This window comes from Colletotrichum chrysophilum, assembly GCF_026319265.1.
Source record: "Colletotrichum chrysophilum strain AFK26 chromosome Unknown scaffold_96, whole genome shotgun sequence".
Lineage (NCBI taxonomy): Eukaryota > Fungi > Ascomycota > Sordariomycetes > Glomerellales > Glomerellaceae > Colletotrichum > Colletotrichum chrysophilum.
This window is the reverse complement of record NW_026517383.1, coordinates 126,010-151,907: the sequence shown is the minus strand read 5'-3', so window position 1 is coordinate 151,907 and position 25,898 is coordinate 126,010. Positions and strand designations below refer to the sequence as shown.

At 53.5% G+C, this 25,898-nt stretch overlaps 8 protein-coding genes and 1 non-coding gene across 9 annotated transcripts; 5 read left to right on the top strand and 4 right to left on the bottom strand.

Moving 5' to 3' along the window:
• Positions 1–1,693: 1,693 nt before the first annotated feature.
• Positions 1,694–2,690, top strand: COL26b_009738 (uncharacterized protein; the record flags this gene model as incomplete). The annotated part of the gene is made up of 2 exons (XM_053182456.1): positions 1,694–2,023; positions 2,079–2,690. The coding sequence occupies 2 exons, from the start codon at positions 1,694–1,696 to the stop codon at positions 2,688–2,690; spliced, it is 942 nt and encodes a 313-aa protein (XP_053033636.1).
• Positions 2,691–2,835: 145 nt separating this feature from the next.
• COL26b_009737 (uncharacterized protein) lies at positions 2,836–3,240 on the bottom strand (the record flags this gene model as incomplete). The annotated part of the gene is made up of 2 exons (XM_053182455.1): positions 2,836–2,898; positions 2,956–3,240. 2 exons carry the CDS (start codon positions 3,238–3,240, stop codon positions 2,836–2,838), a joined length of 348 nt encoding a protein of 115 aa, XP_053033635.1.
• Positions 3,241–4,480: 1,240 nt separating this feature from the next.
• Positions 4,481–6,706, top strand: COL26b_009736 (uncharacterized protein; the record flags this gene model as incomplete). Its single annotated transcript, XM_053182454.1, has 2 exons — positions 4,481–5,346; positions 5,416–6,706. The coding sequence occupies 2 exons, from the start codon at positions 4,481–4,483 to the stop codon at positions 6,704–6,706; spliced, it is 2,157 nt and encodes a 718-aa protein (XP_053033634.1).
• Positions 6,707–7,014: 308 nt separating this feature from the next.
• Positions 7,015–7,121, bottom strand: COL26b_009735. The gene has a single exon. It is a non-coding gene; the product is annotated as a tRNA-Met (tRNA).
• Positions 7,122–8,178: 1,057 nt separating this feature from the next.
• Positions 8,179–10,211, bottom strand: COL26b_009734 (uncharacterized protein; the record flags this gene model as incomplete). Its single annotated transcript, XM_053182453.1, has 3 exons — positions 8,179–8,328; positions 8,382–9,743; positions 9,801–10,211. 3 exons carry the CDS (start codon positions 10,209–10,211, stop codon positions 8,179–8,181), a joined length of 1,923 nt encoding a protein of 640 aa, XP_053033633.1.
• Positions 10,212–11,634: 1,423 nt separating this feature from the next.
• On the top strand, positions 11,635–13,218 carry COL26b_009733 (uncharacterized protein; the record flags this gene model as incomplete). Its single annotated transcript, XM_053182452.1, has 2 exons — positions 11,635–11,830; positions 11,939–13,218. The coding sequence occupies 2 exons, from the start codon at positions 11,635–11,637 to the stop codon at positions 13,216–13,218; spliced, it is 1,476 nt and encodes a 491-aa protein (XP_053033632.1).
• Positions 13,219–14,307: 1,089 nt separating this feature from the next.
• On the bottom strand, positions 14,308–15,508 carry COL26b_009732 (uncharacterized protein; the record flags this gene model as incomplete). The annotated part of the gene is made up of 2 exons (XM_053182451.1): positions 14,308–15,145; positions 15,207–15,508. 2 exons carry the CDS (start codon positions 15,506–15,508, stop codon positions 14,308–14,310), a joined length of 1,140 nt encoding a protein of 379 aa, XP_053033631.1.
• A 7,203-nt stretch (positions 15,509–22,711) lies between these two features.
• Positions 22,712–23,394, top strand: COL26b_009731 (uncharacterized protein; the record flags this gene model as incomplete). Its single annotated transcript, XM_053182450.1, has 2 exons — positions 22,712–23,114; positions 23,171–23,394. 2 exons carry the CDS (start codon positions 22,712–22,714, stop codon positions 23,392–23,394), a joined length of 627 nt encoding a protein of 208 aa, XP_053033630.1.
• A 1,455-nt stretch (positions 23,395–24,849) lies between these two features.
• COL26b_009730 (uncharacterized protein) lies at positions 24,850–25,898 on the top strand (the record flags this gene model as incomplete). The annotated part of the gene is made up of 2 exons (XM_053182449.1): positions 24,850–24,894; positions 25,044–25,898. The coding sequence occupies 2 exons, from the start codon at positions 24,850–24,852 to the stop codon at positions 25,896–25,898; spliced, it is 900 nt and encodes a 299-aa protein (XP_053033629.1).

The window sequence follows — 25,898 nt, the reverse complement described above, 5'->3', positions numbered from 1 at the left end:
GGATCTTGACCCCAGCGCTAAGCCATCACCCATCTATAAATCCACCTTGCCTACCTGGGGAAGGTAGACAATGCGAACTTTCTTAGTCGCAAAGACCAACAATACCATGCGGTGCAAGGTAGTGCTGGCACATGAGAGGCTGGGCATTCCAGCCATTGCTCAGCAGAGTACACGTAGCCCGGGCTGTATTTGCTGGCAAGTAGACGGTGGACTCAAAGCATCGTCCTCATGGCCAGCAAGGCCCTGGATCAATTTGGTATGAGAGACTCAGATGATGCAACCGATGGCGCTCCGGCAAACGGCAACAGCAAGAGTCAGGGCCGTTCCGTGCAAGTTCGCCGCCGCGAGTACATGGTATGTTCGGGGCAGGCCTGCAGGGAACATGCTGTTGCAGAGCAACAATAGGATTGGAGACGAAAACTGAAGACAAGGCAATGTTGTCACTGAGTTGTAAGCAGACACCGTAATCGCATCCATTTTGAGATTCTCGTATCGCTTGGGGCATTCCTTCTTTGGAAATGTTTGCTTGCAATGAGCGGTGTCGGCTGGTGCAGTTCTGCGATGACCGCGTCCAGCGGCAGGCCAGATAATACGCAGTCAGAGACTATGCCTATCCCCTAGTATTCTCTATCATCAGGGCCAAAGGAAAACTTGGGGGCTAGGTGCCAAAACTTAGCTACTGCCGCCGTTGCGGAGGACCGAGACCAGATCCGCCGGGCCCGAGGCTGTTTTGCGTCGGTCTTGGCTGAGCGCGACGCCATGTACTGTTGAGCAGCACAGCCGTGAAGTACAATACCTACGCTGTAGCAGTAGACACCAGCACAGGAGGCCCTGAAGCCCTGTAAGAGCGCGGCACCCGCTCACTAATCCTGCCCACCTCATCCTACCTACCTAGGTAATAGTCAGGACGTGGAGGTATACCTCCCCAGGGATTCTAAATGTTAGCGCGTGACTTCTGCTTCGGGAGAAACGCCTACTGGTTAGAAGTACTGGAGTATGTTACGCTTATAGAAATTCAGGTGAGGATAATATCTCTTTTTTTCTAGACCTTTACTCTAGAAAAAAGACGTAGTAGATTCGGCCTTATAGGCCACCTTTTGAAGCCCTGTCAAGAGCTCTGAAAATTATGAATATTCTTACCAGAGAAGGCTAGTATGGGACGACGCTAACATTTAGAATCCCTGGGGAGGTATACATCCGAGCAAACGGCACTTTGTCAGTTGTACTGCGGTAGGGAGGGGAGGGGCCGTGCCTCGGCGCACCCAATGGCGGGGGTACATTGCGGTGGACCGGACCCCGTTTCTGGGGGTTCCACGGGCGTCCAGCGGCCATGTTGCCCCACTTTTCTTCCCTTTGAGGCGGCGTGAACGAAACACCACCGGTATTTTTTGGAGATACTCAATTCTACGCAGCAAAAACCATCATGACTTGGATAATAAAACTTGCGCTGCGCCTAAACACCGCCATCCAAAACTTTTCTTCCTCCATGCCATACCGCAAGAACAACCACTGATTTCGCAATTCATCATTTGCATTTTTTACCGCGCGAAAACCTTACACTTTTGCATCAGCTTGCCCTTCAATAAAAAGGTACTTGTCATTGCACATGTCTTCCCATATTATCCGAAGTACCTGTCTGAGGTCGTGTGCCTCTGCCCTGCGCAGCACGCGACCCTCGTCGGCAACCTTCCATATGCGGCCCGCCTATCCTGCCTTGCTGCAACAACCCCAGCCAAGGTACAGCTCGCACTCTCCTATGGGCACGCCTCCAGCAATCCCTAGAAAGAAAGTTACCGTCGCTACACTGCGCAACCTTCACAAGAAGCGTGAGCCCATCACAGTCATGACGGCGCATGACTTCCCCAGCGCCCACGTTGCAGACCATGCTGGCATGGAGATCATCCTCGTCGGTGACAGCCTTGCCATGGTTGCACTTGGCATGGAAGATACCAGCGAGGTTCTGGTTGAAGAGATGTTACTGCATTGTCGTTCTGTCGCAAGAGCCACCAAGTCCGCTTTTACCGTGAGTTGACCCTTGGATATCAAACACATGAACTTCAGACTAATTCCAGTCATAGGTTGGCGATTTGCCTATGGGCAGTTATGAAATTGCCCCTGAACAGGCTCTGGAGACTGCCATCCGCTTCATCAAGGAAGGCAGAGTTCAGGGTGTCAAACTCGAGGGTGGAAAGGAGATGGCCCCTACCATTCGGAAGATCACCACTGCTGGCATTCCCGTACTTGCTCATGTTGGTTTGACACCGCAGCGCCAAAACGCCCTCGGGGGGTTCAGAGTCCAGGGCAAGACTTCGGATGGCGCCATGAAGGTGCTCGAAGACGCACTTGCCGTGCAAGAAGCTGGCGCATTCGCGGTTGTCCTCGAGGCTGTTCCTGCAGAGGTTGCTGCGCTCGTCACAGAGAAGCTGGCCATCCCGACCATCGGCATCGGTGCCGGCAACGGCTGCTCTGGACAAGTCTTGGTGCAGGTCGACATGACAGGCAACTTCCCTCCCGGCCGTTTCTTGCCCAAGTTTGTTAAGAAGTATGGCGATGTTTGGGGCGAGAGTCTGAAGGCCATCGAAGCCTACCGCGACGACGTGAAGAGCAGACAATACCCTGGCCCTGAACATACTTATCCCATCTCCAAGGAAGAGCTTGAGGCATTTTCCAGTACGCTAGAGAAGTTGTAGAAGGCTGTAACAGTCAGCAGTTGAAGCATTTGCATTGCATCGCGTTCGGGCTGCATTACCCGTGTTAGGGCTCGGTGGCTGAGGCATTTGCCGTCTTTTTTTTTCTCCCTTGAATATTTGATACCATTTAATAGAATAGTTGTAGTCAGCCAAAGGCTGGGTTCATAGCGTATGAAATCACAAGCTGGCCTGTTGAGTCCTTGAAACACTGCTACACGATTAACATCAACAGTTCCGATGTGTGAAGTTGACGCGAGCAACGTACATTGTGTAGATTGCCGACGATCTCGTCGAGAGAGGGCGCAAAGGAGTCATTGACGTAACAAAAGATATTCTCAGCGTCTCGGAGCTTCAATCGCTTGCGAAGGTACCAGATGACGGTGGAGAAGGTTTGAGTGGAGGATATCTTGGCTACGGCCATAGCGAGAGCGGGAGCGTTTCCCACGGGCTTGAACTTAACAACAACCTTCTCTGAGGCGTACTCGCCAGCACTGGCGAGTGCTGAGGCAACATCCCGCGGCTGAGCCGTCAAAATTGCTGAAGCGGACATGGTGAGCGGTATCTCCGGAGAGGCTGAGCGATCAGGAATTGTGGCCGGGGTTGGCGACGCCGAGTCTGACCTGGGAATACCAGGAGACTCAGGGCTGTCCGCCATTTTCAGTGGACTAGGTGGCGTAATGCGGTGCTTGTAAAAACCTTGTGCCAGGGATTTGGGAGCCTCCTTGCGTGTCGGTCTTTGCTGTGGTCGAGCAAAGCGAGAGGAGTAAGATGTCAGGAAACGGCGATGAACACGAGGATGGACGTTGAAAGAGGCTGGCTTTTGTCAACCTAAGGTACGCATAAGGTCAAGGCATCCATGGATGCAAGTCACCCACCACTACATGCCTAGGTAGACACTTCAGGTGTGCCCGGGCAGTGTGTGTGGGGCGTCGCCAGTTGCCTTAGGTAAGTAACCCCTAACCCCCTACCTACTTACCCACGCAGTATGTCGCTGTAGTCGGTGAATGGTCAGTGAGGTGACCTAATCCGACATCCACCTAAGGTACCTATCCCGGGAGCCATTGCGGCGTGCTAACTACCTACCTAGGTAGGTACCTTAGGTCACCTGAGCGCGGACAGCGGGGTCCAGGAGAACGTCAATGTTCAAGATACCTCCGTTATTTAAGCCCCTTTGCACCACAACTTCGACCTGACACAAATCTAGGCTGCTTGTGAGGCGAAATATTGCCGTCATGACATGAAATGGACACCGCATCTCGTCGACTCACCGAGTGGCGCTGAAACATATTCTCCTTCATATCCTCACCGTATTTTCGGCTGCGACAGCTTACTCCGGTTTAGGTGGAAGATGCGCATGTCATGGAAGGCGTTCCTGCTTGCTGCCTTACCTTCATAGGCACAGAAGGGAAGGAAACGGCGAGGCAGTGGCCGGTGAGACCTGAGGTAAGGTAGGTTAGGGTACGGTAAGGTAAGGCCAGGTAGGCACAATGCATATTACTCCTGCAGCCACGAGGTAGCTGCAGTAGTGACAACTTGGACGATCGCCCTTGACTGTTGCTTATTGCCTCAACAAACATCTCTATCGCCCTCCTAGCAGCCTTTTCCTCCAAGTACTCTTCTCTGTTATCTCTACCCGTCGACTCCTACGCAGACCCTCCCTCGTGAGATACCGTCCTCTAATTCGGTTACGCTCCCTCTTTGAGCTGCTCAGACGAAAGATCTAGTCCTCGCACAGTAGCCTCCATGCTATGGCATCAACACCATCCTCGGAATCCCCGCACGCTGCAAGCATGCAGAAAACGTTGAAGACCGTTCACGATGTGACAAAAGCTGGCCCCGAACTGGCATTAGATGGTGAGCAACTCGACATCGCCACAGTCGTTGCCGTTGCCCGTCACGGACTCGTGCCGCGCATAAAGGGCTACCCGCCTACCAAAGCAGACGAGACGGCCAATGGAGCTTACCGCAATAATGGGAGTTCGGATATCGACCAGCGAATCGCCCAGAGTATCAAAGTTCTCGACCATCACATAGAAAACGGTTGGGTGGTGTATGGCGTGAACACGGGCTTTGGCGGCAGCGCAGACTCTCGAACGGAGCAGCTCAAGAAACTTCAGATATCTTTGCTCCAACACACCCAAAGTGCCGTCATTACTGCCGCCGATCGAGACGATTCTCGAGCCGACAAAGACGGGAAGTCTCACATCATCCCCCTAGCATGGGTGAAGGCAGCCATGGTTATCAGGGCCAACCAAAATCTACGCGGCCATAGCGCAGTCCGGATAGAGGTCATTGATACGTTGCTGGGACTTCTCCGTCACGACGTCACGCCTCTAGTCCCTCTGAGAGGAACGATCTCGGCATCGGGAGACCTAATGCCTCTGTCATATATCGCCGGGACTCTGATCGGAGACCCCAACATCACGGTAAGAATCGGATCCGGGGTAAGCCGGAAGATCTTGTCCGCCCGTGATGCATTGAAGGAATGCGGCATCAGGCCTGTCGAATTGCAACCAAAGGAGGGCCTTGGCTTGATCAACGGGACCGCTCCTTCAGCTGCTCTGGCCAGCTTGGTCATTTACGAGGCCAATCAGCTTGCGATTCTCGCCCAAGCTCTGACAGCTTTTACTTCAGAGTGTCTAAGAGGCAATGTCGAGTGGGCAAATGAATTCATCCACAGAATTCGACCCCACGCTGGTCAGCTCGAAACAGCTTGAAACATCAGACAGTTTTTGAGACCTTCTGATTTCGTCATCGGACTAGAGACGAAGAAGAGGACGGGTCGAGGTCTCTGGCAAGATCGGTACTCTACAAGGACAGCACCGCAGTGGATTGGTCCTTACCTGGAAGACCTCATGCTGGCCCAGCGCCAAATCGAGGTTGAGCTCAACTCGACGTCGGACAACCCAGTGATTAATGCTGGTCCTGGGAATGATCCTTCTGACGGAGAGGTCTATTCAGGAGGCAATTTTCAAGCAGTTGCCATCACATCCGCGATGGACAAGACAAGGAACGCACTCCAAATGATTGGTCGAATGCTCTTCTCTCAGTGCTCTGAGTTGATCAACCCGGCGACGAATAACGGCCTCGACCCAAATCTCGTCTTTGGTGATCCCGATCAATCTTACACGATGAAGGGTATCGATGTCAACATGAGTGCCTACATGTCGGAACTGGCGTCTCTCGCACACCCAGTATCTGCTCATGTTCATTCGGCCGAGATGCACAACCAAGGCATCAACTCTCTTGCCTTCCTGACAGGTCGGCGAACTATGGAGGCTGTGGATGTTCTTTCGCACATGTGCGCTGCTCATCTGTATGTATGCTGCCAAGCGATCGACCTCAGAGACTACCACGAGCGATTTCTCAGCTCTGTCGTCTTGTCCAAACGCCTAGACCGTGCTCGTCTCGGGCTGGACGAATCACAGCTCACGAGACTTACGAGTGGCCTCGACGAATTGGTAAGGGTTTGGTGGTACGAGGCGAACAAGGTCAGTCATTTTCAGCGTTGGTCGGTGGTGGCCTCCAAATTCGCAGCACATACTTTGGACTTCATGGGTAAAGAGAAGATGCACGACGTCTCTCTCAGCGGCGTCTTGGATTGCCAAAGGGAATTCCAAGAGAGCATGGAAATGTGGCTTCTAGACCCATTCAATAATCCCAAGGTTAACCACCCGGGGATGAACAACGACAAGACTATAGCACATTTGGACGGACTTGGAGCAGGTTCGGCTGTGCTGTACGACATTGTGCGCGGAAGACTGGGAGTTTCCTTCCATCAGGGCCTCAGAGCGAAGCAAGAAAGCACGATCGGTGTAAACGTGTCTTTGGTGTACGAAGAGATTCGTCAAGGTTTCGTAACACCAGCGCTGATGGGATGCCTCGGTCACAGCGCCGAAGAGGGCCCAGAGAACGGGATGGACACCCCCATCAGCAGCCATGACGGTGCTATTGGGACGCTCCGGATGGGCTGTGGGATCCTAGGAATGGTTACGGAAGTTTCACGGATGCTGTAGATGTCGAGATTCCTCTCCATCAATGTGAAATAGAATTGTCCGAGATCGAAACGTCAACATAGCAAGCAACCCTTGCTTTCCTGCAGTTGACTTCTTGGAAGTTTCCGAGTATTAGTGATGCGATGTTGCAAGTATGAGTAGGCTCTCTGGCAGGGGAAAGAAAGCGACTTCAAAATGGTCGAACAAGCCTGTACGTACTTGACGCGACTCGAAGGAACAACTGCAGTCAAGAAGAATAATTCATAGAGCATTGTGACTTACAAAGAAGCCATGATCCCAGGGACCAAAGGAGCAAAAGGCAAAAGGATTGTCCTCGGAGAGGCTCGAACTCTCGACCTTTGGATGTCTCTGCCTACGGCGGAGTCATATTGATAGTTATATGAGACCAACGCTCTACCGACTGAGCCACGAAGACTTGGATGAAACAATCCTGTCAATTTGATCACTATGGAGATTTTGCTACGCTTGGACCCACGTAAGAAGCGCCCTTGCATGCGGGCATCCGTGCGCCTGTCCTAAAATGGACAGGTGTGGAGGGGCGGCACGGTTCGGTGCGGGGCTTTCTTTCGAGGAACCTAGGTAGTGTTTGAGACGGGGTGTGGTGCTGCTGGCTTTGATGTTTACATCGGCCTCATATAAGCGGCCTGTAGTATCAGGCCTGTAGTATCATTTGTTTTGTATGCTACCTCTCCCCGCTTCGTATCCCCAGCCATTCGATCCAAGCAGCAGCAGAGCGAACACTGTTCACGTTGTACTTTCCTTCCAACTACGCAGAAGCTGTCTGCCATTCTCGAGCGTCTTGTTGTGTGCTGCGCATCATTCATCTCACAACTCTTCCAGATGGACATAAGGGGAAATGCTTTCAATTGCTCCAAAACGCCTCTGCCATGACTGTGCGGCTCACAGCACAACCACAGCAGTCCTTGGCTTCCCAAACCAATAAGTGTTTCGTGTTCAACGTACAGTATACACAATCATAGACTGTTCAATGATATCTACACCATGCTCATTATGACTCGCCTTCGCCCTCTTCATCCGTACTTAATCCCGCCTCTGGATGACGATACAATGCCTCCCAACCTGCCTGCCGAAGGAGAAAACTTAGCCGTGGTGGTATAAAATGCTCCATGCCGAACGCCATTGTGCATGCGATGCTTTCAGTGCGGCCCGACCAATTAGAGAAAGACGAAGAGAAAAACATGACCGGAAAGCGCGGGCGACTTCTTCTGGTCAGTCTACTGGTATCATTGGTTCCATGTGTGTGGAACAAATCCGTAGCTTTTGTATGTATGTGTGTGTGTGTGTGTGTGTGTGTGTGTGTGTGTGTGTGTGTGTGTGTGTGTGCGAACGTGCGTGATGCTCCTGGGATCACAGCGTCGGGAAATCGGGGAATCAAAAACCATATTTGAGTGAGGTAGAATCGGTTCTCATGGGTGCCATGATGCGGAACGAGTTCGTCGAGTCGAAACTTTCTATGAGTCCTCGATGGACACTTCCTCGGCGCGGTACTTGTAGTCGCCATAGCCCTTGGGCATGCGGCCCAGCTGGCCAAGTAGTTCGTCCAATTCGAGCCAGTTGTCGGTGTTTTCTGCAAACTTTCGATGTTTACGTGTGAGAATATGCTGCCATATGATTAGCAAACTTCGTAGACTGTGGAGCGCTACAATCAACCCACCTCGTCAAAGTCCTTAAATTTGTCCTGGCAGTTTTCACAGTAACCTGGCTTCAGATCACGCTTGCTCTTGGCAGGCGGCGCCTGAGTTTTAGAGCTGGTTCGAACAAGCTTGGCAGTTTGCTTCTCAGCATCCTCTTCAATGAGCTCCATCCGTCTGCTGGTGGTCCTGGAAACGCTGGTAGATCTGGTAGACGTCGCATCCAAGCTCATCTCAGTCAGTCGACGAGAGCTGGGATCGTGAGGCGCTGGGGCACCTCTCTGCAGCACCTTGCGCTGCAGACCATGGACTTCCTTGCTGGTGCCGGCCTTTGCTCCATTGACACCCGAAGTAGAAGAGATCATCTGAGAGCGAATGGCCGAAGTAACATTCGACGGCTGAAGACCCGAGGCCACAGGCTCGCCGGCGAAGAAACGTGCCGTACCGGCACGGCTGGTGAAGGCATTCTGGGGTCGGAAGTCAATAGGATTAGAGGCAACAACCTTGGGTGGGTTGAACATCTCTACGGGCTTCACTGGAGCCTTGTCCTTGTTCTGGCCGTCTTGCATCTCGGCGAGGGTACGCTTGCCAATGACAGTTTTGGGCGCAGGCACCTCAGGGGGCTGAAGAGACGTCCTCTCCTCGTCCACAGGCTTCGTAACACGCTCTTTGTCGCCCTTGGGCTCCTTCAGCTCCTTTTGCTGTGGTTGTGGTTTACGGCTCGGTCGCTCAGCCTGTTCCGGCTCCTCGACGAAAGGGCAGCGGCCATCCGTGACAGTCCTAAATTGGGGCCATTCACCGTCGTACTTGTTGTTGACCTTAGGGTACTCCCGCACCATAATGGGCTTCTGCTTCTCGTCAATGTCGTAGACGTATATATACGGTCCCTTGAAATTGATCATCTCCCGGCTCGTGACGGCGTCAGAAGGACCATTGAGTCTCTCCTTTTGCAGCAACTGCATCAGGCCTGGCTCGTCTGCAGTTCTCTTGGTGCTCAAGCTCCTGGAATCGCCCTTGTGGCCAATTTGGGCGACAACGTGCGGATCGGGCTCCAACAGAAACTGCAACATCCTCTGGAATTTCTCGACCGACCAAATCTTCTTTCCCATGTCACGAGCCTTGTGCAGGACATCATTGCTGCGCGTAGGACGCGCACGCCTGACTCCGTCATCCTGCGGCTGGGTGTGAGTCCGTCTCGACGGGTGATCAAACAATAAACGTCTTCGTGCATCGGGGGCCCGGTCGAGAAGAGACGGGTTGATGGTCTGTGGCTGCTCTTCGGGCTCGGGGTCTTGGTGTGCAGGGGCGTGCACTTCCTCCTGTGCAGGAACTGGACGGGCGGTCACGACATGAGTGATGCTGCTCGAGAAGAAGCGTTCGTCTCTCTACACGTGACATATTAGTGACCAAACAGTATTTTCAATACATGTGCTGCGACATACAGCTCCAAGAGACATGGCATGGCGGGAAAGCTTGGCCCTCTGGTCCTCGGCAACACTGTCGAAGTAGAAGACCATCTTGGGGAAGCGGCCGCGATATTCGGCCTGCCATTGTCGGATCTTGTCGACGTTCGCATCATCGTGATGGTGGGTGGAGCGTTCTTTCGTTACGGGGCGGGCGACACGCTGGGGCAGTTGTGAAGGCTTGGCGATCTTGGACGGGGAGCGTTGGTGGCGGGATGCAGTGTTCTCGACGACCTGCTTCTTCAAAGGCGGCGGCTGGCCGTACAGCTCTTCTCTCTGGATGTTGGCATGAGAACGCCTCTGCTTGGCGAGAGCCAGAGCAGAAGCAGATCTCAAGGGCGAATTGGCCACATTGGGGTTGCTAGACAAAGGCGTTCGTCTAGTGGACATGGCCGTGAGAGGGATTGGAGTGGGCGATAGGGATATGGCTGCCATAAAAATGCCCAATCAATATGCTCGACGTGGGAAAGGAAAAGGTTGTTGTTTTGTTTGTGTGGTGGTGTGGGTTTGTATGTCGGTCGAGAGCGAGGCGGGGGGTTGCTCTGTGGACGGGACGGGACGGGATGGGCACGCGACGTGGAGGCTGACACGTCGCTCACGCGTTCCGACAAAGAGCGTGTCGTGGGTTCACGAAGACATCGAATGCGCTAGGCGGCCGTGAGGAGGGAGGGAGATGCGAGAAGGAGAGGAAGTCGTCGTGGAGGTTCGTCGTGAAGCGAAAAAGAAGCAGCCAGAACACGAGTGTGCGAGTGGGCAGGTTCAAGGCAGAGCTTTATTAATATGGAGGTAGGTAGGTAGGTAGGAGGAGGAGTGGTTGGTGTTGTGTGTGTGTGCGGTGCGTGTGTGGGAGGAGTCCCCGGCCATCATCCCAGCCCATAAGCAAGACCACCCCCGTCTTGGTTCACTCACTGCCTGTGCCGGGCCTGTCCGGGACCCGGTCACCTAAGTCGCGCTTGATGGGTTTTCGGGGGGGGAACAACAGCACTAATCCCCGTTCGGCAGCGTGGAAAACACGCACGGACCAGTTCCTTCTCTGGCAACCGGTCAAATTTGCTTGGCACAGTACCCGCACACCCGCAGCGGCGCGTCTTCTCTCAGTGACTGGACTCTTCTCACTTAGGTACTTTAGGTAGGTTCACAGCTGCTGTGCTACAGTGGAGGCTCGCTGTAATCTGGCATTCTAGCACCCGACCACAATAATAACAACTGGTAGCGACCTGATCCGGCGGCGGCCTGGAAATTGGACGGATGGAGCTGCAGTGGGAAAACAATAAAAAAATCCTGCCGCAACTGGGGGGCCGCCCAATTGGCAAGACATGGATGCATCCAGTTTCTTTCGACATGGCACTTTCACTTGCATGCTGTATTGCTGCATGCTGCTGCATTTACTTGCCTTAGTTACATATGTACGACATTAATGTCCACGGCAATAAACGCCATGCAACTCCATTGTCTTCTTCCACTCCTTAGATACATAAAAAACATCCACTCCAAACAAACAAATCTCTGCATCATCCCATCGTCCGCTCCTCGTCCTGGTGGCCCGATTCCCAAACGGGCATCTCTCACCCGTCCCGTCTCGGTCTCAGTCCTTGCGGAAAGGCCGCATGCGCTGAACTAATCACTCTTTGACGAGTCAGCCAGCAGCCTTTGGCCCTTAGCCCATCCTCGCTCCGTCCGGTACAGTGCAGACGATTGCAGTACCTCCACTGCCTTCCGTGATGACCTCATCCGGATCGTAGAACCCATCCCTTCTCGTTCATAAACTTCACCTGCCGCCCTACATCCCCTGCACATCGCTCCATTTCTGGTCATGAACCCCTCACGTCCAGTGAGCAGCGCTCTTCGGGCCGCCCAGAGACTGCGATGCTGCAATTCCGTGCCCTTGTGGCGCCCGTCACTCCCATCGAGTCGTCAGATCCGCCGCTACGCTGCCGTCTCTGCTGCCGATCTCCAGTTTGGCCAGCCAGTGCATGAGACGCATCCTCACATTCTCAAAGCCGGCGAGAGTCAGTACAATCTTCATCCAATCACTGCCCATAGCATTCAATACTTTGCCCTCAAACTCTCAGTAAAGATCACGAATAAAATGATCTTGGGCTGACTTATATGTTTAGTTACTCCAGGCATCACAGCCCAGGAATATTGGGAGAGACGTGCTCGCCTGGCTGAGAAGCTGCCCGACGGTGGCGTTGCCGTCCTGTCTGCCGCCGACCTCAAGTACCGCTCCGGTGCCGTCTTCTTCCCCTATCGCCAAGAGTCCAACTTTCTGTACCTGACCGGCTGGAATGAGGGCGATTCCGTGGCTGTCATCCAGAAGACGGGCAAGGAATTCGGCGACTACCTGTTCCACCTGTTCACTCAGCCCAAGAACCCGGCGGCCGAGCAGTGGTCAGGTGCCAGGAATGGCATCCAGGCCGCTACGGATATCTTCAACGCCGACAAGGCGGGCGATATTAACAAGATCCACCAGTACCTCCCCGATATCGTGAAGTCGGCGAGCCGCGTCTACACAGACCTCGAGAAACCGAGGCAGGGCGAGCAAGAGAACAAACTATGGCAGCTCATGAAGAGCGACAAGTCATGGTTTCCCTCGGTTAAGATTCCTCTGTACCCTCTCATGAACTCTTTACGGTGTATCAAGTCCCCGGCAGAGGTCGCAAACATGCGCCGCGCTGGACAGATCTCGGGCCGGGTCATCACCGACGCCATGCGCAAGCAGTGGACCCGCGAGAAGGACCTCCACGCCTTTCTCGATTACAGGTTCACCGCAGACGGCTGTGACGGGCCGGCATACGTCCCCGTCGTAGCGGGCGGGCAAAACGGTCTTTGCATTCATTACGTCGTGAATAATAACGTGATGAAAGACGGCGAGATGGTTCTCGTCGACGCAGGCGGAGAGTACGGCACATACATCACTGATATCTCACGCACCTGGCCTATAAACGGCAAGTTCAGCGCGGCACAGAAGGACCTCTATGAAGCCGTTCTCACCGTTCAACGTTCAAGCGTGTCCCTTTGCCGTGAGAACGCCAATCTCTCCCTCGACGACATTCACGACCAAACGGCAAACGGTCTGCTCGAGCAGCTCAAGAGCCTAGGCTTCGACATCACCTCCCGCGATCTTGATGTCTTATTTCCGCACCATGTTGGTCACTACGTCGGCCTGGATGTCCACGATGTTCCTGGCTATGGCAGGAGAACGCCGCTGAAAGCCGGACACTGCGTGACCATCGAGCCTGGTATCTATGTTCCGGATACAGACCGTTGGCCGGAGCACTTCCGCGGTATGGCAGTTCGGATTGAGGACAGCGTCTGTGTGGATACCGAGTCACCGTACATTTTCTCGACAGAAGCTGTAAAGGAGGTTGTCGATATTGAGGCTCTCAGGGACTGAACCCTGTGAAACCGAAAAGGATCAAAATTTTGTAATCAAAGGTGTACACTATTAAGCCAGGGTGGCACAGAAGTCGTGTCTCTACACACAAAATACGGCGTAGCGTCCGCTATGCAAGCAACGTACACTTGTTCCTGAGTGTCTCTGCAAACCTCCAGGAGCTGCCTTCAACGTGGCGTATCTGCCCGTCGAGCTGAGCTAACAACGAATGTTGTGAGAGTTGTTTCTCCCGGTATGCCAAAACAGGACCCTTGTCTTCGGGGTCCCTTGACGTGCCAGGGGAGGTACCCCATGGAAGGTTCCGCATGGAACAGGCGGGCTTCTCATCTGCCACAAGCGGACGTTTCCCGTTTCTTGTAGACCAGCTGCACGAACAGGATGCCATTGGGGTCATGCCAGTCAGCCGATTTGGTTGCCAAGATGAGATCATCATTCCGCTGACTTGAGGTAGCACGCCAATTGAAACAAAAGGGTGTTCGCCACAATTTTAGAGGTGTCTGGGACCTCACACGCAGCTCGACATCTGTGCTCATCGAAAATACTCCAATGAATCCAAATGTCCTTTCTAGGTTGCTAAAAGGATATGCGCTAGACATAGAGCAGTGTATGACCTGTCACATCAGAACCATGCCGAAAATGCCATCCGGAACAGAAGAATCGCCTTCAGTACATCCCCGGAGGAATTAACCAATAGTGCCAGAAACCCGAATAAAGGTCTGATAACCTTGAATTATTTTGTATATGCCTGCCTATTCATGCTTCGTAGATTGGTCGCAATCGTATATTTTTGGGCAAATGATAGCCCTTGACAACAAAATATGTACAGTTTCGCAATCATGATGCGTAATGTGATAAGGGGAGAGATGTTAACAGAAGCCTCTCGGGTCGAACAAGGTTCTGCTGTAATTCGGCATGGGAAAGGGTTGCCGCGCCGTTGCACTCAACAGTTGCTCAAAGGCTTGTAGGCGCCTGGCGAGTTCCTGATGCTCGCGCATGATGGCTTTGTTTCTTCGTTCAAGGTAATGGATATACTCGGTTGCTTTCGTGAGGACAGTACCCTAAACCTGTATCAGTATATGTTGTGTGAAGCTAAATGGCCGCATCACCGCTTACCTTGCTGACTTTGGGCCCGCGTTGCGACTGACTGTCCACCTCGGCGTCTTCGCCTCCCTCCTCGGGTATCGACTTGAGTGATGGTACAGCGTCGCGAAGCTCGGAGATCTTGTCCTTGAGATTGGTGCGGTACTTTCTCTCAATGTCGTTGTGTGCCGTTCGGTCGCCGCCAGCCTTCGCCTTGTCTTTAGACTTTTCAGAGGCCCCAGTTGCAGCCGTCGTAGTTCGAGACACTTGCGGCCGTTGGTTCTTCGAGTCTTTTTCTACACTGTCTCTCTCCTTTTCCTTCCCCTTACTGTGGAGACCCGACTGTTCGGGGCCCCTCCCGAGTTCATCCATGCTTGCCGTCGCCATGCCGGCATCGAAATTCTCGAGACTTGCAAACTCGGGGCCCAGGTCTGCGCCAACCCCGAAACCCATTCCGGCGCCTAGACTAGTTGATGAACGACCGGTATTGAGGGCAATGGCCAGCAGACGTCGCTGCTCCGGATCGAGCATGGGCGTGCCCATGCCTCCCATGCCGCCCATGCCAAATAGAGGGTTCATCCGCAGGCCGGGCGCTGGCTTCTCCCAACTCAGGGGCGTCGAATAAAGGCCCTCTCGCGGCGGAACCTCGGAAGGGGGTTGCGATTCGATCTTACCGAGCTGATCGCCTAGGTTCATGGACTCCAGAAGCTCTTCATCGTCCGAGAGAGCGTTGTCAAGGGCGGTGTCGTCCATAAAGTCCTCCGGCTTGAATACAGGGTTTGTATACAGTCCAGCGCCCAAGCCCGGGGTTGTTGACATGGGATTCAGACGATTCGCAGCCGGTGGTCTAGAGAGAGTTAGCGAAGTCGCTCAGATGCGTCGACTTTTGAGAGCGGCTGAGAGCATACCTAGGATAATGTTGGGTCGGATGTCTTCGCTTAGAAAAGTCGATCTCGAAGCTACCGCCGAGCTTTTGCTCATCGTCATCGTCGAATTGAATCCAGTAATCGACCGATTCTAGTGCCGCAGCCTCGGAATCCACCTTGGTCCGCTTTCGATCGTGACCGTCCCTCCGCCTCTGGCCAGCATTCTGGGCTGTGCGTGTCGGCAAAGCATTTCTGGGTTGGCCATGTCCAAAGGACATTTGAGCAGGCATAGCACCCATGCCGAAATTCGTGCTGACAGGCGAGGCCTGAGCAAAAGAGGGCATTGAGGAGTGGCCATTGGAAGTCGATTCAGAGTTGCTCTGATCGGCCCCTAGGGTCTCCCAGAGAGAAGGATCGGGAGCATTTCTCGCAGCCCCTGCGGCCGAAGATTCGGCGGGTTGCTCGACAGAATTATTTGTTTGGTTGTTTGGGACGGCGAAGTAGTCGAGGTTCTTTAAGAAGTTGGGGTCCATTACCACAAAGCCAGCATTTCGGCCCCCGAAATGTCGGCGGTCGTCGATCTAGAAATCGATATTGTCTTTTTGTGGAAGGGAGAGTGGGTGCTCGGCGCGATCGTATGCCGGTGAGTGCTGAGCAGCGAGGACTCAGAGATCTCGTACGTTTCTTGGTTGGAGGGGGGCAGAGTTTGGCGATTCAAGATGGACAGTCGTACCACCTCGTATAGCCAATCAGGTCGAAGTCGGAATGCAATGGCAGCGTCGTCAATGGCGGCAAGGGAAACTCGCAAAAGTCGTAGGAGTCGGCAGGGATGGATCGAGATGCAGGATGCAGCGCAAGACAAAGAAGTCGGTCGTGTTCAAGGGCCGTCAAAGGTTCTGGGTTCGTAGAGGTGCGGCACCTCAAGTAGAGAGGTCGGCAGGGCGATGAGGCGGGGATTCGCTTATTAAGGTCAGCCAAGGTCCAAATACTCGAAGGACTTGGTCGAGACTTTCGACTAAGACAGGCGGGTTGTGACGGAGACGAGACGAGGGCAGGGCAGATGCGCAGACGTATGGTAAGGTAGGTAGAAGCAACAGCAGGAACAAGAGCAGGAGGCAAATCAGAGGAGAGCAGAGGGCCGACGGGTACGGAAAGCGACAACGAGATGCGTCCAAACACGGGGAAAGGACAAGAAAAGAGTTGAGGGTTGGGGAGATTTTTGTGGAGGCAGAGACGAAAATGACTGGTCACACCTTACGTGTATGCGGCAGGGAGCAACGGGAGGCAGGCGGCAGGCAGAAAGGTCGTTCGGTCGGCAGGTAGGTGTGTAGCTGTATCCGTCGAGACGGGACGGGAGGAAGAGGAAAGAACGGAGAAGAGTGTTGACGAGCAGGTAGCCGGTGTTGAGTTGGCTGGCGCTGGGGGAGGGGCGCGGGAGAGAGGCACGAGGCGCGAGGCAGAGTAGCAAATAGAGCAGCAGAGAAATGGATTGCGCCGGAGAGACGAAGACAAAGTCGACTGATGTTTAGGGACACAGAATGGACCCGCGCCGGATCCCGTACGGTGAGCTACCCGGAACAAGACCGTGGACGGCCGAAGCAGACTCTACGCAAACAGAGAGTGAGTGAGTGTGTGTGTGTGGGCAAAGAAAAAAAAAAAAGTGCAAAAGGTTGCCAATTGGATGAATGAGTGACGGAGGAACGGGCGGAATGGCCTGACCTCGAATTCGCCAGCTTTGGCGGCGACCGGGGCACAGTGAAAGCGCGTATCAAAAAGTCAACCACTTCGTAGGGAAATCGTATGATATTTCAGGCGCTGGAGGGGAGGTCGTGCGATGGCCGCCAAGTCTAAAAGGTACTGTAAAATCTCTCTGCTTCCGGATTCCACTCATTGGCACAGCTGCCCGCCTCTTATTCGTCGAATAAGAGGACCCATCCTTGATGGACCCCTGGCGTCTCTGGTTTTTGGCCCAGTATTCTTGCAAAGCTGCCAATGGGCTGAGCGCCTGACATGAGTGGAATCCCGCCATAGGGGAAGAAAAAGGTTCTCTGTGCCGTGCATCACTTCCGGGTGTCGTAGCTTGATGATTGGCCACGTGTCGATCCGGCCCCACTTGACACGCCCGGATTGTCAGCCTTGCATGCCTGGCCCAAGCTTCCCCAGAATAGACTTCCCGCTGCGTTAGGGTCTGCCTGCTTCTGGCTCTGGTCGTGCGGCATTCTCTCCCCTCCCTCCCTCCCTTCCATTGCTTCCCTCCCATGTTCTTTTCCATGTCGCTCTTCCCCCTTTGAGGCGTAGTGCGAGCCCAGCTGATCCGGCCCACGGCCACTCCCATACGTCGCCGCCCCTCGCCTCGCCTCGCCTTGCAAACCTGAAGAGACGTTCCGTCACTTTTGCTGTGCACCCACGCGTTCCAGCCGCTGCCATCCTTCGTTTCGTCAGCAACTAACTATGCCGTGCGCCATGCGGTATGCGATATGGGTGTCATGGTTCGTCCGTCTTTCCAGCTCCGACACGTGGACATGGATTGCAGGTCCCATCACACACCCACCTGCCGTCGACAGCTGAGGTCAAAGTTTGGTTCGCCTACCGAAAGAGGCTCGGGGTTACGCCTCTGGAAGGGTGGCCGCCTCCGTCCACCATCGGTGCGGCGGGACGACCTAAGAACGGGGCCTCCAACGTCAAAGAAGCGAAGTCCGGCTTCCGGCACGGTGCCCTTTTAAAACTCCGTTCATTGCCCTCTGCGTCTTTCGCCGTCCCCCACCGCGCCGAAGCGCCATACGCTATCGGTTTCGGACGAAACACTCCAGAATGTTCACACCTCAGCCAGGACGTTGGTGGCGGGACAGCACGTGGGATGGTCGAGACACACCGAGACACCGTTGGCGCCGTTGCGAGAAAACGCCTCTATCCACATGCCTTTGACTTGGGCGTCGCTAAATGGCCCCTTGCCTTGGTGGTAGCCCCAACCCTATCGTGAGTGTGTTCTGGTGGGCATTCATCCTTATCGTGCCTAATTGGACGACTTCTTCTTTGATTGTACCTTACCTTTCCAGGGCGCAACCATAGCCACCCCAAAGGATACTCGTCTTCAATGATTTCTGAGAGCGTGTGACGACGCTAGTGGCGTTTTGGTCACAGACTAGCCGAGTAATGGAGAACAGACGAAAGGAAACATGATCAGGATTGCGACATTTCGAGTCGAGATTTGAAGTGATGAAAGAAATCTCTTCGTCATGAGAACATGTGTGTTGTGCGAGTATCTTGCTACCTATGTCCTTTGTTGACGCTGAGCACTTATATCCAGAAAATCTCCCCTTCCCTTATTCGAGAGCATCGCGATACATCGCCGCAAGCCAACGCCAGTACCGTTTACAACATCGCCATCATGAAGCTTTCCATGACTGCTATGGCCATTCTTTGGTCTTGGGCTTTCGGTCTGGGCCCGATGAACTTCATTCAAACCTCAAGCCCTGTAGCTGGTCCTGTCTACCCCGACTGCCTCCGATTTTATCAAGCGAAACCGGGCGATAGTTGCCAAAGCATCGCTGATGCGCATTCCATCACCCTTCTGGATTTCATTTGGATGAACGCAGGCCATGGCAGTCAACACACGTGCGCCAATGTTAACGTCAGGGCTGGCGAGTGGTACTGCGTCAAGGGCGGAGAGCTCAGCTCCACGGCATCGCTGCCTTCCGCATCTCAGTACGCCAACAACGTTGTCGACAAGAGAAGGATGATTCCCCTCCTATCCTACCAAACGGTCGCGGCGGTTTGTCTCTAGTGCTCATAACCTTGCGCGTGCCGCGCCCACGGGCAAGCTGCCAGTGAGGACTGCAGGGTTTCCCACGAAGATTGAAGCTGTCACGGCGGCTACGTCACCCCCAGAACCCGCGTGTGAGCTAGACGAATGTGCTGTCGGACTTCAAATGGCTGTCGGCGACGCAGCATCTGATCAGAGACAGTTCTGTACCAGCGTCATTGAGCCGGGATGTAGACACCACGAGCTTCAGAACATGGACCTTCCAAAGTCACTCAATGGCGTGTGTACGCAACGCAATTTATGCCAGCACATCTCATTTGTATGCTCCTGCTGGAGCAAGGAGAAGACGACGTTAAGTCTCCGTCGCGAGCAGCTTTGGTGGCGGAAGAACATGAACGTGAGGGTGCCTGTCCTTCGCATGTAATGACTTAGTCGGCTATACCGGCAGATACTTCAGCTAAGCGGACGGAGTGCGTGCTGCCTACATTAACCCTATTGTTACGTTATGCTATCCCCCTTATTTCTGATGTTCAATACCCTAGCTACATGCTGATTTTCGGCCAGACGATAATGTTATGGTTCAACCTAGGTATGCCTCACGACCCAGACCACTCGTTCAGCTTCATCCAATCCACAGCATCACTGCTGGACTCAGCAACGGGGGTTAGGGTCGGCCGCCCGATTGGCGCAATCAGTGCATAAACCAGGCCAAGCGATGACATCGTGCTTTGGCTTCGGCCCCTTGCAGCCCTTGCCAACATTTTGGCACCACTTGATGTTGTGGAAGCCATGGTGGCCACAGTCATATGCCTTGTCGATCTGCACACACATTATGGCGGCGGTATTCTTGGAAGCGTATTTGGTTTGTCTCTTTTGCCTGTGACATCCACACTGCTATCATCATTTCACGTCAGCATACGTGTCTGATCACTGGTTTTTCCCGCCAAGTAATGTCGATCATGGGGATCTCGCCGTACAGATTGTAAAGGAGTTATGTCAAGTCAGCTCAGTGGCACCAAGCTCTTTGAAGGAACTGCGACTGTGTAGCCGAGTTGATGATAGACCTTTGAAGCGTCTGTCTCCTTGCTTCGGACTCAAAGTCACAGGCTGTCTAATAACAGCAGGAAGCGTAGACGACAAACACTATGGGTCAAACTTCAAGACATCGAACCCGCGACAGAGAACTTCGTTAGAGTCTCTGACGTGGTAGGAGGGACAGGAAAGCTGCGACGCCGATAGCTGAACGAAGATGCGAGTGGTTTATGGCGTGTGTTCAAGATCAAGACACTGTGAGAGGCTTGGAAGAAAGAAGAATCAAGCAGAAGAAGCACGAGGCTCCCTCGCGTGGCTTTTGTACCATGTTGAAGGAACGTGAGATTTCGCGACCTGCAACTAGTACGCTGGAATCTGGGCCCTGTCGGGCGACAAGCCGCGTTCCGCGGTACTGGAAACAACGAATATCCCGGTACCAAGATGCGAGACTACCAAGGAAAGGCAGAGCACCGGTGGAATGTCACATATCACAAAAGCTGCAGTATGGACTTGACAGCTTCAATGGGGATTTTTAGGAGGGGAAGGAGTGGACGCCGTGCTTTTTCAGGTCCTGTGATTTCCGCTGCTCAGGGAGCCACAACCGACGTCACTCGGCGAAAGCTGGGTCTTTCGGCCCCATGCAGGCTGGCAACGGCGCTCGGCGTTGGTTTCCCGGTTCATATTGGTTTGGAAAGGCGGTGGGTAAGGGTACCGACATCGTACAGCGTGGTCTCTTTCCTCGCGGACATCGAGATCCCCGAATACACGAAGCCAGTAGGGTGGAGGAGGAAGAAGACTTCACTGACACCACTGGAAGAAAATCCAGGTCCGGCGTAAGACTGATGTCGAGAGGACTACTATGAAGCGGTGGGGAGGCTGGTGACAATCAACGATCCTGGACCCCTGTTAACTCCTCCGGGGTAAATCCTCGTCTGCCCTATCACAAAACCTCGCTATGGTATCTGATCTTCCCAGGACACTCAGCCTGTAAGTCACGACATTTATTTCTCATGCTGCCCTCGACGTGCGGCGCTGTAAAGTCTCAGGAGAATGCAACCCAAGGCGCGTGTTGCGCAAAGGTGGATGGTTCTCCGTCAGAGATCCGTCAGGCGAGAAGAGAGAAGAGGGGTAGACGGACTCGCTGGTAAACGGCAGCCCGCGAGGACTGTCTGAGGACCCCACTGCGCGAGCTGCTGCGCGAATGGGCTGATGTGGCTGGTCGCCAGCGTCTGTCACACACCTTGCAGACATGCATACTGCGTACGGCACGCGACATGTCCCATGCAGCGAATAGTCTCTCTTGGGGCTCCATCCGAGTGGAGGGGACAGCGAACTTCATGCAGGGTCGTCAAAACAGTTGGCAGCGATGTACGGGTATATTCTGTGAACTCGTTGGCGGAAGGCCTCGAGGCTTGCTTCTGTCGTTTCGCCCCCAGTAGGTTGGGTTACATGGTGGTCGTCTTCTTAGCCAAGAGCACATCAGGAAACTCTGTCTTGTTGATATTGCTTTTGATAGAAAGTTGACTGATGATTCTGACGGAATCAACAGCTGAAAATTGCTTTCTCGACCTTCCAAGTATTGGTAGATAATGCTACCTACGCCGTCATGCTGGCAGATCAAGAAGCGACTTGTCTAGAAGGTGTGTCATCCTTGGACCCAAACCAGTATGTCGTTTGGCCTTTGTAAACTTCTGTCCGGGTCATGAGAAACAGCCATTAGTCCAGCAAGCGGAAAATCCTTAGACAAGTTCTGTGGAGTTGAATACTTGCAGCGATGCCAAATCACCTCCCGGGTTATGCTGGTTGATCCGAAGGGGATGTGTACTTCTGGCGGCATCAGGTTTCTTGTTCTTACTGCCTAGACAGAGAGAGGTGGGCACCTAACAATGAAGGATTCATCAAGCTGGCAACTCGGCTGCATTAACAATTCGAACTGGCAATGCGGCAATGCGGCGAGCTGGTCGTGGGCTTGAGAGGTTCAAACAAAAGTATCTGGTGCTAGATGAAGATTCAGACCTGATAACTATGTCTCGGCCATTTTCAACCTTCAAACATCCTGCCTACCAACCAAGTAAGGGATGCGGTGACTGCAATGTTCTTAGGCGGAAGGAAAGGCGTACGATGAACTTGCCCATCGTAACTGCCTTACTTAACCTTGCCCCAGAGCCTCCTTCCACAAATTGCACTTGCCAGATCCAAAACTACGGGCCCCCTCCTGCTTAATTTGATTTTTTCACCTCGAAAGTCATTCGAAGTCGTCCAGCTGTATTTCGTTGCACGAAAATAGGAAAGCCTCTGCCCAGTTCTTTTCTACCGGACTTGCCTCACGAAGCTCAAGTAAAGTCGCGCCTTTCGACCCACTAAGCTACTTCACCTTCAACCAGCGAAACCTCCCCTTTCTCAGCCGGTTACCTCTGGTTCTGTTCCTCCAAGACCTAAGACCTCGCAAGACAATTTCCTCAACTTGGACGCATCTTCCCTACGATCTCTCTCGTCAATCTTGCACTTTACTGACGTTTTACCTTGAAGCAAAAGCGCCAAGCGCGATACCAATGCAAGGATGCGGTGCAATACTTCGCAGCTCCTCTACGGAGCCGCTCTGATGCTAAGCAGCGCCACAACTATCCATGCCCTCTCTTGGTATGGTGGTGAGAGAAATTCAGACCATGGGCGGAAACTGGACAGAGTTTCTACGGGTCATACGATCGGAATTCAGACGGCGTCTCGCCTCCCGAACATTTATGCCGTCGCCATGCAGGAACTCCAAGAGCTAGAATCCGAGCCTCTCTGCCATCGAATCGCTGCCCGTCTCCTGGTCAACAACTGCCAGCTTCTCGACGGGAAAGATGACGCGACTGTACTGATCGACAGCGGCAGACGAATCAGAGACTTTGTCGACTCCTACGCCGCCAGCCTTGCTATATGCGATCTCGAAAGAGGGAGTTTCGATATACCATCGGGCTGTGCCCCATTTCGAGAGAATTCCTTGGCTCAGATTCCCGATTCCAAGTTCCCTCGTCTTCACGTCTCTCCCCAACAAATTGACTCATGTCTCTCAGGTCTAGCAAGGTCAGATTCGGCATGGAACACTTGGGTCAGCTACCGACACAAAGCACTGAGGTTCTGCGAAGCTGCCCGTGCTGACAACGACAAAGGTGAGTGTCTCATGGGTTCCCCTCTGCCTTGAGGAGTGGCTCTGACACAGCGATAGCTCAAAGCATACGCCTCCATCAGCGCTTGACGGAGGTCTTATCCAAGCTCTCTGAAGGAGTCGAACAGGAGCTCGAAGCTCATCTGCATGCCATCAACACGAGAGCTACCGAAGTGACCGATCAACTGCGTCGGATTATCCCTGATGTCGACCGACTGCGCGACAGCATTCAAGACATGGATCGAACCCTTTCCCAACAGATTATGGAGACAGCTCAGGTTTGATACTATAGCCGGCCGCATTCAATGGGCGTTTTCGCTGACTTCATAAGGCTTCGCAACATGCCATGCGGAACGGACTCGAAGATGCCCAAAATTTGCAGCAGCTACTTGGCGTTCTCCTCAGGACTGTGCTAAGCAGTAACGCTGAAGTTGCAGCATCACATGAAGTTGCCATAACCGCTTTCAAGGATCGTACTGAAAGTGACCTCGGTGTTGTCATGGCGGCACTCGCATCAGCCGCTGCATCCTCCGCATCGCTTCAATCCCAGATGGTAGGTGAACCTATACTGTGTGCAGAATTCTTGGCTAATTTTTGACGCAGGAGCTTTCACACCTTCGCGTAACGGAGCTCGCCGGTCGACAGCAGAATCTTGAAAAGGTGAGTAAATGTTTTCTGTCTTGCATTACCCCTGAAGCTAACGGTTGTAGGGTCTGGGCAGGCTATTTGAGCTCACGGAAGACCTTTCATCACAGTATGAGGTCCATTCTGAACATTTGACAGATGCCCAGAAAAAGTCAGAAGACATCCTGGTAACCTTAGACACGATGGCGAATTCTGCATCTGATATGAGCGGCTCATTGAAGGGCCCTTCAAGCTGGATGAAATGGGTACCATACCTTATTTGTCCCACAGGCACTCTTCTCATGGGATCGTATGGTCTACCTCCGTCCGCCGGTCGAAATCTAGTACTCATCGGCATAGGTAAGCTAGAGAATGCTTGTCTAGCCTGCTTCACACATGCTAATATTTATTACAGGGGAAGTTGTTGGCGCTGCGATCTCTCATATCGAATGCGTCAAGCTCGCCCCTTACGCCTGGCAAACCACTACGTCTGAGCCATCTTCTCATGGGCAATCAAACCATACTCTTCAGGTTATTCCCGCTGATTACGATGTTACTCGAAGATTCTCCTCAGATTTACGCAAAACCCGCCGCTAAGGGTAACCCAAGGAGTTCATCGGAGCCTTTCGAAATATCGATATACAACTACTTTCAAGGATGCGATGAAAAGGCGGGTATGGGATTTTCGGCGTTGTTTGTTTCTTTCTCTTTTTTTTCTGTTTTGTTTTTTCCTCCTTACAAATGGGTACAAATTGCTGGCTGGGTTTTGGTGGTGGCACAATTCACGGAAAAACGGGATGGGGTTGCCTCTGACATCATTTCTCGCATATGAACTTAGCAACGACCGCCTGATCGGGCACTTTACATAGCACACACACACATGGAGTTTGATCATTTTCAACCAGTCACTATCATTTTGATCTTCCGCGTCAATAAATGCGGCGCAAGGCAGACAGCGGGGCAGTGCAAGAAGAGAAGTCGGCTTCCCAGTAGCAATCGGCTCTTTCTCCTCACAAGCTGATCCCCGAACCTTGACCAAAGTTTGCTGTTATCTCCAACAGCCGGTTGTCTTACCATCTGCGGGATTAATTGAAGACGAGACGAACATGGTCACGATGGCGAGCAAGGCCAAGATTGCCCTCATACAGATGCATCCGAAGGTCGGGAATCCCCAGAATCACCTTGAAGCGGCTAGCTTATCCTCGACGGCATTGGTCGCCATCTTCTCATACCCCGCCCCTCGCGTGCGCGTGGCGCGTGCCTGGTGAGAACTAGCCATGGATGAACAAAGTTCTAACAAGCATCACAGGCTGTCTCGCCAGAAGACAACTTTCGCAAAGCAGAGTCCTACATACGCAACGCCGCCTCGCAGGGTTGCGCGCTCGCCGTACTGCCCGAGTACCATCTCACGTCGTGGGCGCCGGATCATCCCGACTTCGTGCTGAGCTGCGAGCAGTCGGGTTCCTACCTTGGGAGTTATCAGGCTCTAGCCAAGGAACTGAGAATTTCCATTGTTCCTGGCACCATAGTAGAGCCGGAAGGTGAGGGAGACGACCTAGACTTGATCAACGCCGCGTACTTCATCGGACCAGACGGCGCCATCCTCGGACGCTATGAGAAAAAGAACCTATGGCACAATGAGCGGCCACATCTGACCAAGGGTCCTCAACCACATGGGGCGTTTGATACGCCGCTTGGCCGGGCCGGACTGCTCGTCTGTTGGGATCTGGCATTCCCCGAGGCGTTCCGGGAGCTGATTCGTGACGGTGCGAGGATCATCGTCTGTCCCGCGTTCTGGATGGCGGACGAGTACAAGCGCGGTGGCTCCGGCGAAGTGGTGAACCGTGATTCGGAGAAGGTGTTCCTAGAGAACGTGCTTGTGGCGAGGGCGTTTGAAAACACAGCGGCAGTGGTGCTTGTCAATGCTGGCGGGCCCGAGGGCGGGGTTGAGAGGAGGTGGGATGGGTCGCAGTTGAGGTATTGCGGTGTCAGCCAGGTCGCGATGCCTCTCATCGGATCCATCGGGAAGTTGGGCGCAGAGGAGGCTGTGAGCATTGTCGAAGTTGACCTGGGCTTGCTGGACGTTGCTGAGGGGGCTTACAAGGTGAGAGAGGACATGCAGAAGGAAGGCTGGCATTACGGGTACTCAATCACCAAGGAGTGA